The sequence below is a fragment of the Rattus norvegicus genome, chromosome 6 (assembly GCF_021556685.1).
Source record: "Rattus norvegicus strain SHRSP/BbbUtx chromosome 6, alternate assembly SHRSP_T2T, whole genome shotgun sequence".
Taxonomy (NCBI): domain Eukaryota; kingdom Metazoa; phylum Chordata; class Mammalia; order Rodentia; family Muridae; genus Rattus; species Rattus norvegicus.
The window spans coordinates 134,004,305-134,027,638 of NC_141539.1; the positions used below are offsets into that span (position 1 = coordinate 134,004,305).

At 55.9% G+C, this 23,334-nt stretch overlaps 1 protein-coding gene across 26 annotated transcripts in view; it reads right to left on the bottom strand.

The window, feature by feature from the left end:
- The window catches only part of Begain (brain-enriched guanylate kinase-associated), a 36,249-nt gene that overhangs the window by 9,566 nt on the left and 3,349 nt on the right, over positions 1 to 23,334 (bottom strand). For 9 of the 26 annotated variants that reach the window (NM_024163.2, XM_087554863.1, XM_087554852.1 and 6 more), the window contains 1 exon segment: positions 11,272 to 11,300. The exons of 2 other annotated variants lie outside the window; for them this stretch is intronic. In NM_024163.2, the coding sequence (NP_077077.1) occupies positions 11,272 to 11,300 (29 nt within the window). 26 annotated transcript variants of the gene reach the window in all.

Consider the following 23,334-nt stretch of genomic DNA (forward strand, 5'->3'; position numbering starts at 1 on the left):
TTTGGGGGTTCTCTTCCTATCCACAGCCCTGTGCCCTCTATCTTAGCCTCAGGTATGTTGTAGGGAGAGAGTCTCCCCTCCCACCTGCTCTAGATCTGTCAATCACCTGTCCTGAATTGGGGCTGGGTTTCTGGCAGACTCTGTTCCTGATGTGCATGACTTCCTGATGAAAGGGGCAGGCAGCTCCTCTCTGCAGGGAGGCCACAGTGGCTGATACAGAGAGAGCTACATGACTGTCCTTCAGGCTTTGGGGTCTGCAGATGATAGATGTCTCTTTATCTTCTGCTGGGACCTTGTTCATCTACCCCAGCCCTGCATGCCCGTGTTGGAGTCTAGCTGGACAGTGGGAGGGTACAGGAGAGGACACAGGTCTGGCTCAGTTCTGATCTGGCCCGGGGCCCACTGGAGGATAGTGCCACACATGTGTGGCCGTCACAGGGCCATGGTCTGCCTGGAACCTGCCTGGTCAGGCCTGACACATGGATTTGAAGGGACACATGGAAAACAAGCTTAGGGCTGAGGTTCAGTCAAGCAGCCACCGAGGTGGGCCAGTTTCACCCACAGAAACTCCTGGCTGGCCCAGAAACTGGGTTTTCAAAAAAGGCTTCAGGACAAGGCAGACGTGCGGAGAGCTGTGTAATCCTGTTTAAAAGGCTCACTGAGCAGACTATCACAGAAGAAAAGAAACGTTCATTTGTTATGCCTGGGCAGTGGAATGCCGGGGAATTAAAAAAAAATGAATACTTTTCTGGGTCTGTCATCTTTTCTATAGATGAAAAATCTGAAGAAAAACTTTTCTTAGGATCAAATTTTGTCACTAGAGAAAAGTTCCCATAGGCATCGAGTGATGGGTTGACGGCTCCAGGGGTCGGGGGTCAGGGGTCCTTAGCCCTTCATATGGTAGCAGATGTTGAAGTAGGCTGGGCCGTCTGTCTGCCTTCCTGGCTTGGCCAAAAGTCAACACCAGTGGCTACGGTGTCCTCCTCGCAGCCCCTGCCAACAAGTCTCCAGTCAACAGCCCCTCTGCAGGGACCTCAGAAGCTTGGGTATCTCAGCACTGGATGAAGACTGGGACCTAAGGGAAACTGAGGCCCAGAGAAGGTTGAATGTATCTGGGCTAAGAGAGGACACATGGTCAGATTCCGGTCACTTGCAGGGCATTTGTTAAGCACCACTGAATATCTGCTTTTGTCCTGAGCCGGACACCCCATGGAAACTGTCCGTGTAGCGTTCGATACAGGGAACATTCTCTCAGACCCAAGAAAGCCTCCAAAGATCTTATGCCACAGTCCCAATGTCACCAGCTAAGTCTCAGGACTGAGATGTGGACCAGCCTATTCCTCTCTTGGCACCCTGTTCAGGAGAGGAGATAGGAGGAAGTGGGCTGACCTGTAGCAGGGCCAGAGGCTGCCCTAGCCCGATCCTCAAGGCTGACTGCACTGGGACCAAACCACCAGGATGTAGAAGAGAAGGTGATGCCTGGTGCCTCACAGGAAGAGACAGGGTGGGGCCTTGTCGTGTGCTGCTTCCCAGCATGTCCTGGGGCTCACTTCCTCCTAGGCTTGGAAGTAATCCTCATTCCTAGGGGAAGGAATCTGTTGACACCTGTCTGTCTTCCTCTCCTGAGAAATGTCTGACAAAGCAGCTCAGAGGGACCCTGGGGACCAGCAAGGGTCCTTGAGGGTAGAGAAAGCTCAGGACGCTGAAGAAACAGCAGGTGTAGACCAGAGCCTCCTCATGCAGAAGCAGAGAAGCAGAGGCCATCGATACTTATCTGAGGTGCACACAGCCACAGACACCTGTGGAGCCCGAGGCCACCTGTGCCCACTCCAGTGTGCCCAGGCAAGAAAGGTTGCAGCCCCATCTGCGGACCCTACCCCTTAGCTGAAGCCTCCTGAACTAGCTGGGCCTTTCCTCCGAGTTCCTTCCTAAGACTCACCAGTCATTGCCCTCCCTCCCACCAGCCACGCTACCCCACCCCTGGATGTCCACCCTCCTTCCCCTTTCTTGGGATGCTCAGCTTAAAGCCTCTCCTGCCCCTAGGGGTCTTCTCAGCGTGCTGGGCCACCTGTCCTTCAGGGGACCCATTCCCATGTTTGTCTTCTGGTCCACATGGGGCTGGGCTGGGGCTGGGCTGTTGGTCACGGGTAGAGGATCAGTTGAAGGCCAGGGGTTGCTCTAGCTCTGTTTTGTGGGGCCCTGCAGAAAGCCTGTGTGTTCAGCCTTTCTTCTCTCTAGCATGGTTCAGCCCGGCCCAGCAGTCATGCTCCAACAACGCCAAATTGCTTGTCATTCTTCACAGGCTGCAAGCACTTCTCATCTTGGTGACTTTGTTCCCATGTCCCCCTCTGCTAGGATCTTGCTCTGCCTGCCCCAGGTTAACTCTTCCCCACCTGAAAGCCCAGTTGGAGAGGGTAAAAACTGCTCCCCAGGAGGGTCAAGTCGCTGGCCTATCTACCTTTGAAGGCAAGAGTGTAGGGGTCTTCTACACCACCCTGGCCTCCTAGCTCCAAGCTCTTCTGGCAATTGGATGGCTAAGCGGACCACACCCTGCCCTGGCCACTGTACCCAGCCTAAATGTCCAGATGCTCTCAGGCCACCCCACCACTGCCTCCGCCTGTGTTTGCCTTGGAGCCCAGTGGCTTTCCTGTCTCCTCAGGGCCTGGGGTATTCTTATTCTTATTACAGAGTGGAGAGTTTCGATGATCTGCCTGGTCACCTGCCCACTGCACCTATCTCAGGTATCAGCATCTGACAGTGAAGGAGCAGGGCCAGGTATGTCCCCAGGGCTGTGTTCATGTTGTCAAGTAGCCTAGAATTCCCCAGATTACCTAACCTGTCCTCTCTGAGCCTCAAGCTAGCTCCCTGGGTATCATATGCCCAGGTGGTAGAAACATCGATAAACCTCAAAGGACTGCCCCAGCCTCCCTGTGGTGGCTCTGGGTCACCACAACCCCACGGAATAGCCATAGCAACCTACCCTTAGCACCCCGGGGGGCTGGGGGGGCTGACCTGTGCTGCATTATGTCGGTACTGACAAGTCTGCATATCTTCAGAGTCCATTGTGCCATAGTCACCACTAGATGGCTCCACGATTCGTACACGTGGCTTCCCCCCCCTCCCTCAAGGACAGGTGAGCCACGGACGGTGGATGACTGGACACTCAAGCCTGCTCGGGAGCCCCATCCATCCTCCCCACCATCTCCTCAGAGCTCCCTTCCCCACCCCCCACTTTCCAGCTGAGGAAACAGGTACGGAGTGGGTAAGGTCAGACCTGTCCTAGGTCGCAGGATTTGGCTGAGCTCAGCTCTGTGCTGTGCTGTCCCCAACTCCTGGCCCCCAGTGGAGAGGCCAGGTGCTAATGGGAGCCCCACTGTGCTGCCGTCATGGTCACTGAGGTGTCACAAAACCAACAGCCCCCTCCCCCGGAAAGGGGGTGCGCCCGTGCATGCCCATGTGCCTTCATATTGGTGCGTGTTAGGGATGGGACAGTCACTTGTAGCTCTGTGGCCACAGCAAGGGGTTGTGTGGAAGGGGGTTGCCCCTAGGCATCACAGGTCTCCACACACTGGGCATCCGCCCTGGTTCTATCTCCAGCTTCCATGGTTATGCAGTTCAGGTTGACAAGGACCCTCGGTCAGGAATCAGGAGCTACAGCAGTAGCTCATCGTATCAGGCAGCTGCAGCCCTGCCGTCCTCTCTCAAGAGAACCATGTGCCGGGAGCTGTGCCCTAGAGAGCCCTTGGGATTGGTGGAGATAGATATCGAGGGCAGCTATAGAACCAGAGGGCTGGGTATGGCCCCTGCCCCCAGTAGAGCCACTCCTTTCTTTGTTCCGACAACTCCTCCCCCAGGCTTTTTTGATGCCCTCACCCCCCACCCCAAGGACAGGAGGTCCCCACCGGGACTCAGCTCCTGAAGATGGGCTGACCTGGGGTGCCACCATCTTCCTTGTGTCTTGCCCCACCCCCAGCACCTCTTTCTTCTTCCACCCACCTACAGCACGGAGCACAGGAAGCCGTCCAAGGGAACCTCCACAGATGTCACCCCCATGTGCCACCTACCCACATCTGCCTGACACCTGTGCTATGCGCCCGGGACAACCCTCTGGGCCCTGCCTGCTTTCTGCCAGTTCCATCCCAGTCTTCTTTCCTGAATTGGTGAGCCCCTCCTTCTAGATCATTCTTTCCAGCAGTCCTGTGGGTAGCTGCTTTTCACACTTCAATAACCACCTTCCCTGATCTTCAGGCACTGTCCGTTCCGCTGCCGGAAATGTATTCTGTCCCTGCTGTCTGTCTCTGTATCCCCGCCTGGCTTGCAGCACTGAGTAACGCCTGCCCGTCGTCGTTCCCCTCCTGTCCCTCACCTGGTATCCGGCTGCCTACCCTTTCCCAGCATCCTTTGAGGTTGCTCCTCATGTCTGCTTCCGATCAGCCACTCTCCTTCCCTGGGTGCACACGCTCACAATGATCCCCAGTAGCAGATATCTCGGGCTGCCATGGTCCCCAGTGCTTCTAAGTCTAGGTGTCTCCATCCTTCTGCCTCACCTGTCTGTACGTCACATGGAATCCCTTCGTAGATAGCCTCTCCCATGTCTGAAAAATCCTGGAAATCCCCCATCCTCCCATTGGCCCTTTCCTTCCTATGCTCCTCAACTCCCCTTCCCCCACAGGCTCTGGACCTAGTTTTGAAGCAGTTACCCTGGATAGGGGAGGTCACCAAGCTGTGCTTGGGTTGGGGACAAGGGTAGGAGGGAGGTCCATCCTGGGACAGGATATATGGAACTGGGGTCTGGAAGTGGTGTGGGATCAGTCAGGGGAAGGCACAGCCTCCAGGGGTGCTCCTTATCGGAGAGCTGTCAGCCCTTGCTGTGTTGGGGGCATCGCAGTGGGGGGTAGAATAGAAACAGGAACCTGGGAGAGGCTAAGCAGAGGGGCTACGAGGACCCAGGGAGCATCTGCAGGACTCAGCCTTATGGGGGGGCTCCAACTCTCCTGCCTGGCACTCTCATCCCTGCCCCCCTCCCCAAGACTGTCTTCCACCCTAAGACAGGGTCAGTATGCAGGAGAGGACAGTGGACAGATGGCCTCGCTATCCCTTGTCCCCTGGGCACTATACCCCTCAGAACCCAGGTCAGGGGGCTTTACTGCCAACTGGGCACCAAGCTGGCTTGAGGACAAATCTTCAGGCCCCTCGCCACTATCAACAACCACAGGGACACTCACTATCAGGGCAGCTGTAGGAGGCCTGCTTTTCCGCTCTGTGGTCATAAAACCATCAAGGTCTGGGATGGTCAGGGACATAGGCTGTTGAGCAGGGTGGACAGTCCCTGCCCAGAGCCATCAACACTTAGGTCTTCAGACACCCAGCTTGCACGGTGTCCCTTCCTCCTCACCCCCACAGGTCTGCCCCTCTGGACACGTGCATGTATGCTCTCACAGGCTGTCTCCAGAGTGCCGGCAGTGTACTTAGTGCTAGCATCTGGGAGGAGGCAACTCGTGAGGAAGGAAGCTGGCTTGGAGGTGCCTTAGTTTCCCTATCTGAAACAAAGCCCATGGGCTACTTGTGACCACCATGATGTCCCTTAAGAGGCCCCCTGAGCCTCCTTCCAACTCTGCCCCAGGGTCATGAGGCCTCCTGACACATGGTGCCCTGGCTAGGGATGTGGGTTACCTGGACCACTGCAGGGCGTGTACGAAGCAGACACCCCCCAACCCCACCCTATGCAGCTCAGAAAGTCCCAAGGTCCCATTCTTGTGGCTGTTTTCTTTCTCTTTTTAATTGTTTTTTTAAAGACTTATTTTATGTATATGAGTACTTTAGTTGCATGTCTGTGCATGATGTGTGCCTGGTACCTCTGGAGGTCAGAAGAGGGTGTTGGATTCCCTAGAATTGGACTTGAGGACAGTTTCAAGTTGGTCTGTATGTGCTGGGAATCAAACCTGGGTCCTTTGTAAGAACAAATGCTCTCAGCTGCTGGGCCATCCATCTCTCTGTCAGCAGTTCAAGTCTACCACCTGTCATGCCACATTTGTCAGCAGATCTGGCTCAGTGAGCCCCCTCTGTCCTCAGAACCCACCTTCTGCTCCACCTCCAGACCCTAGTCCATGTAGAGTTTACCAGGACCCTGCAGTGGTTATCTCCTTCTTGCCTGGAGCTCAGGCCTCTCTCCCGGTTTGTTCTTCGCCTACCTTCCCAGGCTTGCAAAACTGCCCCCCCCACATGCTGGTCACCCTCCCATTTCTGTCCCCAAAGCACATGTAACTGTAAATTTTATTTATTTAGGAAGGTTTCTGTCTGCTCTAACAGGTTAGGGCGTTTTCTTCTATATATTCCTTGATTACACTATCCTTGGTAAACAGTGGTGCTTAATAAATGTGTTGAGCCTGTGATCAATGAGCCCATTTCTGTCCCCAAAGCACATTTAAGTGTAAATTTTATTTATTTAGGAAGGTTTCTATCTGCTCTAACGGGTTAGGGCATTTTCTTCTATATTCCTTGATTACAATATCCTTGTAAACAGTGGTGCTTAATAAATGTGTTGAGCCTGTGATCAATGAGCCCATTTCTGTCCCCAAAGCACATGTAACTGTAAATTTTATTTATTTAGGAAGGTTTCTATTTGCTCTAACAGGTTAGGGCATTTTCTTCTATATATTCCTTGATTATAATATCCTTGGTAAACAGTGGTGCTTAATAAATATGTTGAGCCTGTGACCAATGAGCCCATTTCTGTCCCCAAAGCACATGTAACTGTAAATTTTATTTATTTAGGAAGGTTTCTATTTGCTCTAACAGGTTAGGGCATTTTCTTCTATATATTCCTTGATTATAATATCCTTGGTAAACAGTGGTGCTTAATAAATATGTTGAGCCTGTGACCAATGAGCCCATTTCTGTCCCCAAAGCACATGTAACTGTAAATTTTATTTATTTAGGAAGGTTTCTATCTGCTCTAACGGGTTAGGGCATTTTCTTCTATATATTCCTTGATTACAATATCCTTGGTAAACAGTGGTGCTTAATAAATGTGTTGAGCCTGTGACCAATGAGCAAACTAGAGTACAAGTGACAAGTCAGAGGGCTGAGGCCAGACCTTCAAGGCAGGAGAGGGAGGGCAGGTTGGAGCCAGTGAGTGGGGACATATGTGGGGGGCGGGGCAGGTGGGCTGCTGGGGGCTACACCCGAGGCCGGCCTGCGGAGCAGGGGTCTGGAGTCTTGGTTACATCCTCAGTCTTGGTTTCAGGAAAAGCACATGTGGCCCCCAGGGGGACGCTGACACGGGAGTGAGGCTACCTGACAATCACTTGTTTCTCTGGAGCCAGCCTCCTGTGTGCCCCTCCCCCACCCCACCCCCATCCCAGCGTTGGAGGACAGCCTGGCCCACCCAAGGCTCCGTGAAAGCATTAAGGTGAGAAGTTGAAAGCATGGGTCAAATGCGTGAGCAGATGTCCCTGTGAAAATAAAACCAACCTCCGGACACCAGGACCAAGTTCAAGAAGAAGAAGTCAGCCGGCCGTGCTGGGATCCTGAAAATCCATTAGCAACACACAAAAGACTTCAAACAGAGAGTAGGAGCAAGCTGGGCTCTGTTCAAAGGTGGAGTGCCTGCTGGCACTTGAGGCCCCGAGTGCCAACCCAACACCCTAGCTTGAGACGCAACAGTGTCAAAGGTGTGAAGTCCTGTCCACCCAAGGACCACAGTGAGCGGAAGTGGTGACAGAAGGCGCTGACCTGCTGGAACTGGCTGTATAGATACTCACAATCCACAGCCACACTGGATCCCTCGGGGAAGTGCCTGGAGATGCCACCCAAGACGGATATCAAATGACAGGAATCCAGCTAGGAGAGACCCCATGTCTACCTGAGGAGGGAAGTTGCCAAGGACCTGGGCAGTGGCACCGGGTGGGTGCCTCTGGGTCTATGATCATGTGTGCCCTGCCGCACACAGGACACTTGTCCATGGATGTCCACAGTAGCTTTGCCTACCGTGACCCAACCTCTCAGGAATGCTTGTGGCTCAGTGGGATGGCCAATCACTGAGGCAGCCCCCACCCACAGCCAACCAGCCCCAAGGGGGCAGGGCAGGTGGGGATTCAAGTGAAACACAGTTGGAACTGCTGAAGATACAAAAAGCCAGGGTCTCGGTGACTCTGAGGTTGGGGCTGTGTTTGGGGGAAGGGTCTCGGAGATCTGGGTTGGGTGGCAGTGTGCACTTGGTCCTCAGGCTTGCTGTACATGTTAGACATGTGTGATCACTGGTTCTGTGTTGCTTCTCTGGAGACTATCATGTTCCACTGCTTTAAGGACTGACTGGCTTTGGCAGAAGGCGTGGTCATCAGTGAGGGGATCTTTGGGCTTGCCAAGCACTCCCTACACCTCAGCACAGAGGCAAAGCTGCAGCTCAGAGAGTGGGGGGGGGCTGCCTAACAGGGTAGCAGAGAGAGGCTCATGGCCACCACCCATCAGGCAGCCGAGATACAGAGATGACCCAGTGTTGCAGCGTCTGAGTTTCATAGACAACTGGAGGTGGAGTACCTGAGCAGGGAGAGGTTGGGCTGCAGCCATGAGGCCAGACCATCAGTAAGTGTGGCTGTGCACCCACTATGTGCCAGTGCCCCCCCCAGGAGTCCTACTGTGTGCAAGTGTCTGCCAGGCACTGGGGCTAGCAGGAGAGAGGTCAGAGCCAAGTCTTGTTCTCAGGGTGCCCGCGTGTGGCACTGGGGAGGAGAAGAACCTCATTCTGGATGTCTGGGACAGTCCCCTGACCTCCACTCCCCGTTCCTCCTCTGTCCCATAATGCTTTCTGAGCCCAGAGGTCTTTGTGCTCTTGTAGAGTATCCTGCCTATCCTGTGATCCTGAGCCTCGGTTCAGGCATCCTTAAGAGTCATTTCCCAATACCTCAGGAAGCTAATGTCCCTAGCCTGGAGCATCCTGGGCAGACCTCAGTTTTCTGTCCTGAGTGCTTGCTTTGAATGGCTGGGCTGGGTCTCAGCATCCTGGACAGGGCTTGGTGCACAGATTGGGTAAGAACCCCAGCGTAGAGGGTCATTAGAACCTCAAAGTTTACTGTATAGCGGAATAGGAAAAGGCTGTACCAGCAGGGAGGACCATGGGAAAGGCAGTAATTTGCTGAAGGCTCCATAGGGGAACCACAATGTGGAGTGAGAGTTGGGCGGAGGGGCGAGGAGAGGGAGAGTCTGTCACAATTCTGCTCACAAAAGGCTGCCATCGAAATCATCCTTCAAGTTAGCCACCCAGGCTCAAGCTTGAGGCGGGAGGGGTGAGTGAGGGGGTTAGGGGAGCAGTGGGAGGGACCAAGGCTGGACCTCCCAGAACTCTAGTTCCAATGTCCCAGGCTGTGGCATTGAGAACCCACATTCTCTGCCCCAGGAGGCAAACCCCAGCTCATATCACCTTCTGTCTGGATACCCAAGACCCTTTCACTCAAGCACAAATACCTTTCCTCTTGCCTGGGACTAGTGGACTGTCCCCTCTCTGGAGACAGTCTACCCGGGCCTCCGATGTGCTCTTGACCCCAGACTAGACCCTTGTTTTCCCCTTCCCTCACATCCCTTGGTAGGGGCATTTCATCCTGCAGCTGAGGAAGCTCAAACCCAGAAGAGGAGGACTTGTCTAGAAGCTAGATCTGTGAGACCCCAAATCCTGTGACACCCTGAAGGAGTCATGTGACTGGATTCCCTTACCTCTGGTTCCTCAGGCCCAACCCTCATCTCCAGTCAGAAACTCACTGTGGCCCTCAGTAACCATACCACCAGGGAAGGAATGTTCTGGAGGGAGCTGGGGAAGCATAATGCTAGAAGGACAGCAGCTGACAAGAATGAGCCCCTCCCCAACTCTGCGGGGGGAGGGGACCCTTCACACTCCAATTCCAAGAGGTATACCGAGTCCCCTCTTCTAGACCTCACCAAATCTGGAAGGTCATGTGATCCAACTCAGTCCCAGGGCCCAGGCCCTAACCACTGCTCCCAGCCCTCCCCTTTCAGCTGAGGACAGGACATCTACCTACCTATGTCCCCAGTCAGGTTGACCAGGCCCCAGGCTTGACACACACACAACACCCAAGGCCCTTGGCTGAGCATAGGGAGGGAGGGAGAGAATTAAGTAGGGAGTCTATCTGTTTTCCGGAAACCTCTGAATTTTTCTCCAGTCCCAGTTGGGCTGGATAGTGTCCCCTCCCTCAGTGTGGGGGTGATGATGAAAACCAGCCAGGGGAGGGGCCCCAGGGAGGGTCCTGGCCTGGGGAGGGCCTGAGGTCATTGCTATGACCATAGTTAGAACAATGGCGTTCTAGGCCTGGATGCTTCCATTCGGGCCTGGACCATGCAAGGTGGGCCTTGGCCCACTGACTTCAGGTTCTGTTCTGAGGTCCCAAGAGGCTGGACCCCTCCCAGCTCAGGGTATGCTGGTGCCAGGCCTGTGGTCCTCTGCTCTTGTCTCCAGATACCTGGGTATCTGAGACCACTCATCATCAGAATTGAAGGTCAGATGGGAAGGCCCAGCCCCTCCCCTGGATCCAGGCCCCACCTTGGGCCAGGCCTGAGCTCGGCCAGGCCTACCCCTCAGGGACTGGTGGCCTGCTACCCAGTTATTTCCATATTGACAATTTTGGTCTTGGACAAGGGGGCCAGGAGACCATCCAGACCAGGGGCGATGGCCCCGAACCCAGAACCGGAGGACTGGGCCTAGTGACCACACACAGCCTGGGCCCAGGCTCGGGAGGAAAACACTGTGGGGGGGGAGGGGGGTTGTCCGAAGAAAAGGGCGAAGGCGGCCAAAGCCGCGAATATTCAAATGGGCTGGTCCCTGGCTTGCCGCGCGCCGGGGCCCCTCGGAACCCGGGCCCCCATTCTATGTTAGGGTGCGCGGGAAGGCCTTGGGGGCGCTTCGGGCCGCGGCCGCGGGGTTCCCCCAAAATGGCTCCAAGACGCGGGGCCTGGGAAGCCGCGCGGGCTCTATCCCCGCCCGCCGCCATCGGCGCAAACTTCGCTACCCCGGCCCCGACAACTGTCGGCGCAACGGCGGGGACGCGACGCCGGGGTCCCGGGGTCCCAGGGGGCAAGCGCGCGAGGGCCTTGGGGACCGGCCGGGGATGACGCCCCTGTCGTGGCCGCCCCGAGTCCCGCGCGCTGCCCCGCGCCCAGCCGCGCATCCCGTTCCGCCACCCGCGCCCACCCCGCGCCCACCGAGCCCCGCCGCGCCCTCTGGCCGGCTCTCCCCCTCACCCCCGGCCCGCCCGCGGCACTCACCTGAGTTTCTCCATGTCTGCGGCAGAGGCCTGCGGAGAGCAAAGGAGAGGGTCAGCGCGCAGCAGGGCGCCCCACTGGCCCTTTTCGTGGGCAGCCCCGTGCGCGCCCCAACCCGCACCCCCGTGCCTCAGTGGGCGCGTCGGGCCGCGGCTGTGTAACAGGTGAGCCCGCCCGGGCCGCCGCCGAGTTACGCCCCCCGGGCCAAGCCGGAGACCGGTCGGGGACGCGAGGTGCAGCGGCCCGGGCGGCTAGCAGCCTCGCTAGTGAAGGGGCCCCCGCCGTGCCCGTCGACTCTTGGGCGGCTGCGGCCCCCGCCGCTCCCCGGCCCGCCGTTAACCCCTGCTGCCCCGTTCCCTCCCTCTGTCCCTCCCGAGCCCGGCAGCGCAGGAGCGCCGAGTCGCTGGAGAGTGTTGGAACCACGCACCCGGCCGGCGCTCACGCAGCTCGAGGGGAACGGCATCGGAAGCGAGGCACTCTTGCTTCTGCTCAGGACCCTTCTGCCCTCCGATCTGGGGTTCGGGGCCTGCCCCCCCTCCTGGGCCCGTGGGATTAACCCCGGCGCGTCCGGTTCTCTGGCGGGGCTCCGGGCCGCTGGCGCAGACCCGCCCGCGTGCTGCGTGGAGACCCTCCGGGGTCGGACGGCCTCTCCTCGCGCCCGGGACCCACTAGCCCCTGTTAACCCTGCGGGTTCCGGCGAACCCTGGGGACGGTGAGCGGCCCGAGCGGGATCGTACTTCCTGCGCGCAACGGGCTCTCCAGCGCCCGGCCGAGGCCGCCCCGGGGCTGCCCCCGCCCTCCCGCGAAAGGCAGTGCTGGAGTCTGAACCCTGGGACGACGCCACAGACCTGGGAAGACTGATCGCTGCCCATCCCGGACCCTCGCGCTGGGCGCCGCGCCGCGTCCGCCGGGAGCGCGCTCCGCTCGGTCCGGGCCCCACGCCGCCTCCCCCACCGCCCCGCCGAGCGAGGGCGCAGCCCGGCCTCGGAGCCGCGGCTAGGCTCGGCCAGCAACTTCCCCGGCGCCCGAGAAGGCCTCCCTGGTGCTCCCCCAGCCTCAGTTTCCTCTCCTGAAATCTGGAGGAGGGAAGGCGGGAGGAGCTCGGCCAGGCGCTCTGCAGCCCTCCAGCTCTGGCGGGCTGCAGAGGGGCTGGGTTAGGGAAAGGACCCCTGGGGCGCCCGGTGGGCTTCCCTCCCCGCACACTTTAATAAAAGTTTACAAAAAGCACGAGCCCAGACCCCCTCCTACGAATCTTCCTTCAGGACTAGAGTTCTCTAGTTAGAGTTTGGCGCATACCAGCACGACCCCCAGCGCCCCTCTGCCCCAGGCCCACCTTTTTGAGTCCCCATCACAGCTTTCATCTCCTGCATTGGGTCCCAGCACATAGCAGGCACTCAATAAACACGGAGAGGGCATGCCTGGGTCCTATGGCACAGAAGTCCGGTTTCTCCAGCCTTCCCCTGGCTAGCTGTGAGTTTCCACGCAGGAGCCCCGGATCTCCCCAGGACACCCAGCACCCAACAGTCTTGGCCTCCTCGAGCCAGCGCAGGGTGGGAGGAGCCGTCCACTGGCAGGGTCAGAGCCAGCCAGGATGAAACCAACCCCCCCAGTCCAAGTGCTCATCTAATGGCTCCCCACTCACTTGGTGGCCGATGGGGATTCTACCACCAGGGAGGAGCGCCAAGGAGAGCAGCGGGCTCTCCAGGGGTTTATCTGGGGGTACACTTCCACCCCAAGTCTGGGGTCCACCTTAAAGAAAGCCACCTGCCCCCGGCCCAGGGCGGAAGCTCCTTCCAGACATCGGGCCCTAGATCTACAAGAAGCTGGGCCCTCAAGCTGACATTGCTTGTTCGGTCTGGACGCCATTCTTAAAGGCCTCTTTCACCCAAAGGCAGGGGCCATCCCTCATCTGTCTTCGGCCTCCTCAATCACTCACAGTGAATGACCTGCCGGGGCATTTGTCTGGAATTAATAAGAATGTATTAAAATTTAATTTTAAAAAGCTAACATCAATTATTTACATCGACGATTTCAGCTCTTCTAGAAGGCTCATCTGGGAACCCCCTTCCCCCCAAGGGACTGGGAAAGAGGCAAGGAAGGTGGTGGGTAGCTTTGTGGCTAGGGTGGGGGTGGGGCGGGGCAGGAGACAATAGAGATGAACCTCTGCCCCTTTTCTCAGCTGTCTTAGATTCTGGGCCCCTGGCTTTGATGCTCCTCTGACCCAGGACCGGTAGGACACCATGCTTTCCGCCCCCACCCCCAGGCACCCTCCTCCCCGGGCCTTTACAGTCGGTCTCCACAAGCAGCCCTGCATGGAGAATCGAGGTAGCTACTGGGTTTAGATCGAGCCAGCCAGAAGCCCCGGTCTTTGCCAGTGCCATCCAGAGCAGCCCGACCAGGTGGAGGAGGGGCCACCAGGCATGGGGTTTCAGGGACTGGGGACCTGAAGCTGGCCCTCCTGAGCCATGGTGTTCGTCAGCATTCATTTCAACTCTTGTGCTCACCTTCGTTAACCTCAGACATGGGGAAGCATCTACAAAGGAAGGTGGAGGTTGGGACCTGTGGCCCAGGGGACCACTGCTTTCCAGCATTTTCACTTGAGCCTGCTTGTGGATGTACCTCTCTTTCTCAGGCACCTGCCACAGCTTGCAGGGCCTGCGATGCCCCAAGGGTCCCCCCATCACATGTCCTGTGCCCCACGTTGGGCTCCCTGTGACCAGGGTGGGCCACTTTCTTTCTGCCACCTGCATCTTTATTTCCTACAAAATTCTCATGAATCAAGTGTGAAATGACAGAAGCCGGAGGCTTGCCCTGGTCTGGTACCCACCCTCTGTCATTAGGGAACAAAGGCTTCCCTATCCCATTGTGCCCTTGAGGTAAGTGGCTATGCCTTGGTGAGGATTGAAACACACTCGGCCCTACCTAGCAGTGACCCCATTCTTCCCCACACAGGCCATCTGGTCACCCAGTTTCCTGTCTCAGGACCTATGTGCATCTAGGATGCTATGCCCAGACTTCTGCACAGCTGATGACTTCTTCTCTGGCTACACAGGCAGTGCAGGACCCTCAGCCCTGGTTACTGTGTCACAAGGCAAGGTGGCACTTCAATGCACAGGTGAGGACAGCCTGTGTGAAAGACGGTGCCTTTAACCCAGTCCAGCTATCTGTCTCATCCTCCAAAGGTCCTCCCTGGCCCTCCCTGAAGCCTGCCTTTGCCAGCCAGAGGTCTGCCTGGGCTCTTGGGTACCCTGGGAAGAGTTCTGCCCATTGAAGACAGGCACAGGTCCTGCTACACACAACAGCCTAGGTACGCACTGAAGCCACTTCAAAGGAGCAAGTCAGCCTGGAGGAGGGCCTGCACCCAGTCCACATTTGTCCTCCCCTGTCCTTCCTGGCTTTTTCTCCTCCACTCCCATCCTGACAGGAGCAGAGGAAACAGCTTAAGCTTATGGGGGAGAGGGAGAGCCTACCCCTCATTGACTGAAATGGGGAAATCTAATCAGCCGTGTCATCTCAAGCAAGGCTCTCTCCCTGTCTGAGCCTCAGTGCTTCATCTAGGAGGGAGGGATGGAAAATCCCCTGGGGAGTGCTGTGATGGACAGGTGGCCCATGGAAGGGGCTGTCCTGAGGATTGGGCTGCAAAGTGTGCCTGCTACAGAAAGCCAGTCTTTAATGGCTATTCGCGGAGGACACCTCCCAAAGGACCTCAACTTGGTCCTGGCATTCTTGTATTCATTCAACGAACATGGGTTGGGGGCTGAGACCTGATACTGAGGAAGGGCAGTGTCTACCTGCGCTGATACTCATTACCCCAGGAGTTTATCTGAAGTTCCTGTATCAGGCCAGGTGGGGACCAGGAAAGGCTCCCGGACACAGACTGCTTACAGGTGGTACAGAGGAGGGAGGAGGGAGGAGGGAGGAGGGAGGATGGAGCCCTGGTCTGGAGGGTCTGAAGCTGCCCGAACAGTCTGGAGGGAGGCATCCATGGAGACATGGGAACCTGGAGTTGGAAAACAGGGTCAGGAAATGCAGATCTGGGAGTGGCAGCCCGGAGGTGGCACTTAGGCCCTGACATTGGTCATTATAGCCCTGAGGTCCCAGGAGCCAGGCCAGTACCTAGAGGCTCCATTGTGTCCAGAAGCAGAAAGCAGAGTAGGTGTTGCTAGGAGGGTGAGAAGTTACCTGTGTGCCACGGCTGGATCATGGGAAGTTGAGGACAGGATCTAGCATCCCTAGGCACCCCCTCCCACCCCCCCAGGCTCTGTGTGTGTGCTGTAGGGTCTCCATGGCAACCTCAGCTGGTGGGGGCAAGAAGAATACCCTTCCAAGACTGCCTCACAAGTTAGCATGGCTTGGCGCTGGCCCAAGAAGAGGGCAAGGCCTCCTTTTTAAGTACAGCAGACCCTGCCTCCTTGGGCTTTTCTGGGCTCTCTGGGCTCACAGGGATCCCCCTGCAACCCTCTTACATTGTCACTGAGGCCTGTGCCTGCAAACTGGCCTACCAAGCTAAATCTGGCCTGCTAGCATGTTGTATTTGGCCTGTTTGAGGTTTCTTTCTTTCGGTTTTTTTCTTTTCCTTTTAATGTTTGAGCCAACATTTAAAAATTGGAAGAGTTTACATTTTAAAATCCATATTTTTGGCTCCTACTGAAAAAATTTGGAAGATCTAGCAACTCCGTCCCACATTCCCACATGGTAAGAGATCGGGGGCATGAGGCAGTTGCCCCGCGCAGCTCCCAGTGAGAGAGGCACTTTCCAAACCCACGGGAAGCTACTTGCTCTGGGTCACTCAATATCAAGCATATTGTCACAATCCTACCCCACCACGTCACTGGCTCGGTGTCTCTTGATTTCTTTTTTGACACTTAGTTCTCAAAAGAAAAAAAGTTGGCTTTGAAGTCACTCACACTGGGTTAAGTAAGACTGAGCTTCAGTCCCAAGTCTGTAGCAGCTGCAGTTTCCTATGACCGTCCACACTGGCGGTCTCATTTACCTACTACCTGTGGCCAGACAGGACAGAGGCAGGACTAAAACGCAGCACCACATTCGAGTCATCCTCTCCCTCCCTGGAGGAGGCACTGGTTCTCACAGGGTTTTCAGGCTGGTCCCACCCCATCCTGCACCCCTGGCCCAACAGGTCCCCAAGACTCTCAGCTACAACCCCTCCCCATGTGCCACCCCTGAAGGTTGTAACTAGAGCCTTTGAACCAAGCCTTCCAGAGGCCTGGGTGTCAGCAACTCCTCTGCGCCCTGAAGGTCCTGAGAGGCAGGGTGTGGGGGAGGGGGTAATATATACAGACACAGCTGCAGACAGTGGGGGTTCCTGACTATTAGTGTCTCATGGAGGAGATGGGGACATGACCAGAGTCATTCACTGCTGGGAAAACTGAGGTCCAGGAATGTAGAAACACCCATCCAGACACACACTGGGCATCTGGCCCTGGTGGACCCTGAGGAGACTCTGGGGACCTCTAAGAAGCAGAGGACTCTATGCCCCCTCCCAGGACTGGCTCTGCAGGCAAGCCATGAGGATGGACTGGAGACTCACTGCAGCTGGGTTCTGTAGTGTCCTTCCCTGCCCATTGAGGAACATAGAAGGAGATAGCCCATGTGGAGCTTAGAGCAGGATGAGCCAATAGGCACGCAGACCCCTCCCTAGACCACTGGCTATCCCAAGAGCTATAGACCTTTGCTAATGGAGTTTGAAAGAAAGAGAACTCCAGAATAAGCACTGTCCTCCATAATAGGGTATCTTTAGGAGCCTCTGGTAAACCAGGAAGGCTTGGCTGACCCAGCAATGCTGTGCTATTGTTACCGGGATTGTTTACTCAGATCCAGACCTGGTTGGCTGCCCTGAAGCCAGAACTTTCACTTCCACATCCATGACTCATGCTTTGGGTTCTTAGGTCTTCGTTCACACAGATCACAACAAAACTATGATAACGCGGTCAGACAGGACCTGTAAGGAGCAGACTCATTCATTCATGCTTATGCTGGGGTAGGGGGATAGGATTGGGACTCACCCCGTCCAGGCTGGGGGAGCAAGCTGGCTCTCCCTGCTCACCGCAGCCAAGGCCTGTGACCTCCTCCAAGGAGTGCCAGGGACACCGAGCCGGCTCCTTCTCCTCTGAAGCTGTGACCCTAAGCTGGGGTTCCTGGGTTGGGCCGGTGCTGTGGTCACCTGGAGAGGGCTCCTGGCTGTGGCCTTGGGAGCCCCTGAAGCCCTCTAGGGTCACTGGATCCAGCACACGCACAGTGACCTCATCCAGGAACTTGGAGAAAGGCATCCTGGCCTCCCGCTGGCGGCACAAGCGGGCAAGGGATCCCCCAGCAACCCTGCAGCCTGGGCCAGGGGATTCTGCTGGAGAAGGAGAACCCGGACACCCCAGTGCCCTAGTCTCCCAGCTCGGGTGGGATACGATGTTCTCTGGGCCCGTGCTGGGGCTGTGGATCTCCCTCCTGTGGGCTTCTGCCCTGGATGACAGGAGGGAGCTGGAATGTATCCGTCCAGAGCTTGGAGGGTCAGGGTTCCGGGCCTGGGAGCTGGCTCCAGTAAGCATCCTTCTTAGGCGGTCCAGTGCCATGCTTTCTGTCATCTGTCTCCACAGGCGGAACACTCATACCCTCTCGGGTCAGGCCACAATGACCAGCGAATGCCCTCCTACCCATTGACTCAATGCCAGCACCCAGCGGCCCCGCCCCTAAAATTGATTGTCATTCAAGTGCCAGAGAGAGAAGGTCACATCCTCAGCTCTGCCCAGTGGGCAGACAGGGGATGCCATGGCTGAAACTAGGAACTGGGGACTGAAGGACAGACAACAGAAACAGCTACCGCTCAGTATAGACACAGGGAAGCCATACGTGCAGCAACGAGGCCGGATTACAAGTGCCGAATAACTCTTCCTAAAAGTGTGCATTCAGGGCCAAGGAGATGGTTCGGTGGGTAGAGTGCAAACGTCAGGAGCTGAATTCAATTCAGTTAGGAACCCATATAAATGTGCGAGCGGAGAGGGAGGAGAGGGGAGGGCAAGAGAGAGGGGAGTGCTGGGAGTCCAGAGGAGGATATGGGGGGAAGACGGAGGCAGAGAGTACTGGAGGCAGAGAGTACTGGGAGAGACAACTCCGCTACAAGTTAGAAACCCAGGACAATGGAAACTCCCAGAGATCTATGAGGTTGACCCAAGCTACGACTCCTAGATATGGGAATATGGAGCAGGAACCAGCCATCTCCTGTGACCAGGCAAGGAGGCGTTGGAACACTAACCCATCCACAGAACCTTAGATCCACAATCTGTCCTGCCCACGGGATGTGCAAAGAAGGAGTGGAAACTGAGGGGCGGGCCAACCCATAACCGGTCCAGCTTGAGACCCATGCCACGAGAGGGACCCACCCCTGATAGTAACGATATTCTGCTCAACTTGCAGATAGGGACCTAGCATAACTGTCATCCAAGAGGCTTCACTCAGCAGCTGATGGAAACAGGTGCAGAGACCCATAGCCAAACATTAGGCAGAGCTCGGGGAATCCTGTGGAAGAAGAGGAGGAAGGACTGAAGGAGCCAGGGAGGTCAAGGACACCACAAGAAAACCTACAGAATCAACTGACCTGGGCCCATAGGGACCCACAGAGACTGAACTAGCTAAACAGAGAGCCTGCATGGGACAGACCTAGGTCCTCTGCACATGTGTAACAGATGTGCAGCTTGGTCTTCATGTGGAACCCCTAACATCAGGAGCACAGGCTGTCTCTGACTCTGTTGCCTGCCTTCGGATCCCTTTCCCCTAGCTGGGCTGCCTTGTCGAGCCTCATTAGAAGATGTGCCTAGAGTTACTGCGATTGATATGCCGAGGCTGGTTGATATTCCTAGGAGGCTTCCCCTTTTCTGAGGAGAAGAGGAGGAGGGGTTTGTGGGGGCAGGGGAGGGAGGAGACAGGGAGCAAATGGGAGGAGAGGAGGGAGGGGAAACTTCGATTGATCAAGATGCAATGTAAATAAACAACTTAATAATAATAAATAAGTAAATAATAAACTCGAAAGCGGTAGACCTCTCTGTCACTCCTGCACTGGACAGAGGGAGGCAGGTGGGTCCAGGGAGCTCTCGGGCCAGCCAGTCTAGCTGAACTGGGTGGAGAGCAACAGGAAGTCAAATAATGTTAACCTCTCACTTTTAGATGTACACATACAAACATGTACACACATCCCACACGCCTACCAAAAAAAAAAAAAAAAACAAAGAAAATGCATTTTCATCTGGGATGCAAGATAGCATCCCAGCTAAAAGCCCATACTTTCCAGGCTCCCTTGCAGCCAGGGAAATGAAAAACACCGGGTGCATCACTTAGGGAGCTCTCTACCACAGTCCAGGCAGCTTCCCCACATCCTACAAGGTCCTACTCCTCCACCCCTCTGACTCTGTGGTTGGAGCTGTGACAGCCGCATTGCACCATGAAGCACACTTGTGGCAAAGGCCATACGTAGAGACAAGAGGAACAGAAGGACAAGACAAAACTGGATCCTCACAGTAGCCCTACCCTTCCTGCCCCTGTTGTCACCTTAACTGTAGAAAGATGGCCCTGTCCTGCTTACGTCATAGCTACTCTAGTCTTGGTGGCTAGTGTACCAGGGAGATACTCGGGGATGAGGTGGGTGGTGGCGGCTGCTAACTCTGGAGTGGGGACTTGTAGTGATGGCCCAGGTGCAGCGACATGGGGTAGTGCCATGAGGCAGGAAAGCTGTGCGCCTGGGTCACCCCTGAGCTTCACAGGAAACTAAAGTGGTAGCAGCCCAGGCCCTCAGCCATCTAGCAGCCTCCACTACTACCTGTCCACACTGCACATCTTGAAGTCTACTAGGACTCTGCAGGACGAGCCCCCAAGGTGCCAGCTTTCTGGGTGCTGCTAGACACCTCTTTGGAGGCCATGGTAGCCATCCTAATGGTGGCAGGATTCAGCAGGCAGTGGCACCACCGAGGGCTCAGCTGCCCAATGTGGGAAAACTGCAACCAGCTCTGTGCTACCCCGACCACCTCCCCACTACCTCTACCATCACCTTTCAGGCCCCACATGCCACCAAGTCTCACCTGCAACCTTGTGATCACCTGCCTCCCACATGGGGCCATACCAGCTCTGTAAACCTCGGCCTAGGCAACTCGACAGTGTCATATGTCCACCCGGCTTGCAGAACTCTGATGATCCAGGGCCGTCCCACCACTGCCCCCAGAGGAATGCGTCTAGTTCTCGAATGTGCCAAACTCTTGGTGCCCCAGTGGCCTTTGCAACACATGTGCGCGCTCTTCATTCTCTTCCTCATCTAACTTTTGACTAGCCTTTAGAGCCCCAGTTCCATAGTTTGTCCCTTGCTGTCCCCACAATTAGATCAGATGTGTCTGCCAGCGTCTTTCATACCCACTGCCTTTCACATGACACAGCCCCCCAGCAATCATCTGCTCGGTCTCTGTGGCTCTCATTTGAATAACAATTCTCTGCACTGCATCTGACACATAGCACAGGCTTAACATGGCTTAGGATGGGTGGGTGGATAGGGGGCTGGGTGGATGGATGGGTGGATGGATGGATGGGTGGGTGGATGGGTGGATGGATGGGTGGGTGGATGATGGGTGGGTAGATGGATGGGTGGATGGATGGATGGGTGGGTGGGTGGATGGGTGGATGGATGGATGAATGGGTGGATGGATGGATGGGTGGGTGGATGGATGGGTGGATGGATGAATGGGTGGATGGATGGATGGGTGGGTGGATGAATGGATGGATGGGTAGGTGGGTGGGTGGGTAGGTGGATGAATGGATGGATGGGTGGGTGGGTGGGTGGATGAATGGATGGATGGGTGGGTGGGTGGATGAATGGGTGGATGAATGGATGGATGGGTGGGTGGGTGAATGGATGGATGGGTGGGTGTATGAATGGATGGATGGGGTGGGTGGGTGGATGGATGGGTGGGTGGGTGTATGAATGGATGGATGGGGGTGGGTGGGTGGATGGATGGGTGGGGTGGGTGGGTGGATGGATGGGTGGGTGGGTGTATGAATGGATGGATGGGGTGGGTGGATGGATGGGTGGGTGGATGGAGGGGTAGATGGATGGATGAGTGGATGGATGGATGGGTGGGTGGATGGATGGAGGGGTAGATGGATGCATGGGTGTATGCATGGAGGGGTAGATGGATGAATGAGTGGGTGGATGGATGAATGGATAAATGGGTAAGTAGATGAATGGATAGGTGGGAAGACAGACTAATGAATATGTAGGTGGATGGATGGATGGATGGATGGTTGTGTAAGGGACTGAGTGGATGAATGAATGGATGGATGAATGGGTACATGGATAGATGGATAGAGTAATGGATGGACAGGTGAATGAATGAATTGGTAGATGGATGGATGCATAAATGGGTAAGCAGATGGAGAGGTGGGTGGATGGATAGACTAATGAATGAGTAGGTGAATGAATTGGTGGATGGATGGACAGGTGGATGGATAGATGGGTAGGCGGACCTATGAGTAAGGAAATGAGTAGCTAGCTGGATGAATGGGTAGGTAGGTAGATGGATAGACTCACTGATGAATAGGTGAATGAATGACTGAGTGGGTGGGTGGATGGATGATGGGTGGGTGGATGAGTGGATAGATGGGAAGGTGGATGTGTGTGAAAGGTTTGACTGGAGGGGTGGATGAATGGGTAGGTGGATGATGGATGGGTAGGTGAAAGATGGATGGGTGTGTAAGGGAGTGGGTGGATGGATGAATGGGTAGGTGAATCAATGGAGGGGGATGTAGGGAATGGGTGAATGAATTTGTCAATGGATGGGTGGGTACCATGAAAGACATGCAAGTTCAGATATTGGCCCCCAGGTATTGTCCCAACCTGATGCAAGCCTACTTTGGGCTGTTGGATGAAGATGTACGGAAGTCTCCAGTCCCTGGAAGAACCACAGCGTCCCTGCCACAATGCCTGATGTTTCCTCTGCATTCCCAACCTTCCTCCACCCCTACCTCGTCACCTGATAGAACAGACCCCTTGGACTGGAGGACCCGAGGTTAGATCCTTTCCAATGGCCCATCAGACCTTGGAGCACCCTCTCATCTAACTGTACCCAGGTTTGCAGGGTAGGCAGGGCAGTAGGAACTGTGATGGGCAGAAGTCCCAGCAGAACTTGGGGTTCACTGGCAGGGGCTCTCATTTGCCTATGGCACCAGCATGTGTGGTCCCTGGAGGACCTGGGGCTCTGTCCAGCAGGTCCTTTGAGCCTATTCCTGAGTTCCGGCCATATCAGATGAGTTCTGTTGTCAAAACAACCTGCTGGCTCTCAGGCCGGCCATCACAACTCGTGGTCTGGGCCTGCTAGCCTCTTGGTAGCCTGAGTTACCATCTCAAGAAGGGATCCCCACTCCTGCCCACCTCCCAAGCCCTCCAGGGCACCACTCTCCCTCTGGTGGGTTGCATGGCAAGTCTGTTCTCCATCGTGGTGGCACAGGATACCATAGGTGATGTAAAAACTCTGGGGAGAAGAAGGAGAGGCAGATGCTGCCTGCAGCTCCCGAGGCCCCACGTACAGGCAGGTGGTAAGCCCTGAGAACCCAAGTCATCTTGTTCTCATGATTCTCCAAGCTAGGGACAGCCACTCTGTCTCCAGAGGAAGATCTGGGATGTATTGGGAAATACACACGGTTCATCACAGACCACGTATGGAGCAGGCACCCTAGAGACCACTGCTTCTCTCCTGCATTCTCCAAGCACCAGATTTGCCCCCATGCTCCCCTTCATGGAAGCAATTCCAAAAAGTCCCCTGGGACACTTAGCTTCCTGCTGATAGCACAGGGATCCCCCCCAGACAGCCACAGCTCTTGGCTATCATGGCGCCTCACACCTACTCTGTGGATTATGTCACTCAGATTCAACCACCTCTCACTCCTCAGAAAGGAAGTGAGCTCAGGCTACCCAGACCTTCCTCAGGGTCTCCCCAACCATGAGAGAAACCTCCCACGTGATTGTCAGGCTGGCTGCTCATCTTTAGATGGGGCATCATGAATACTACATGCCTCCCTGAA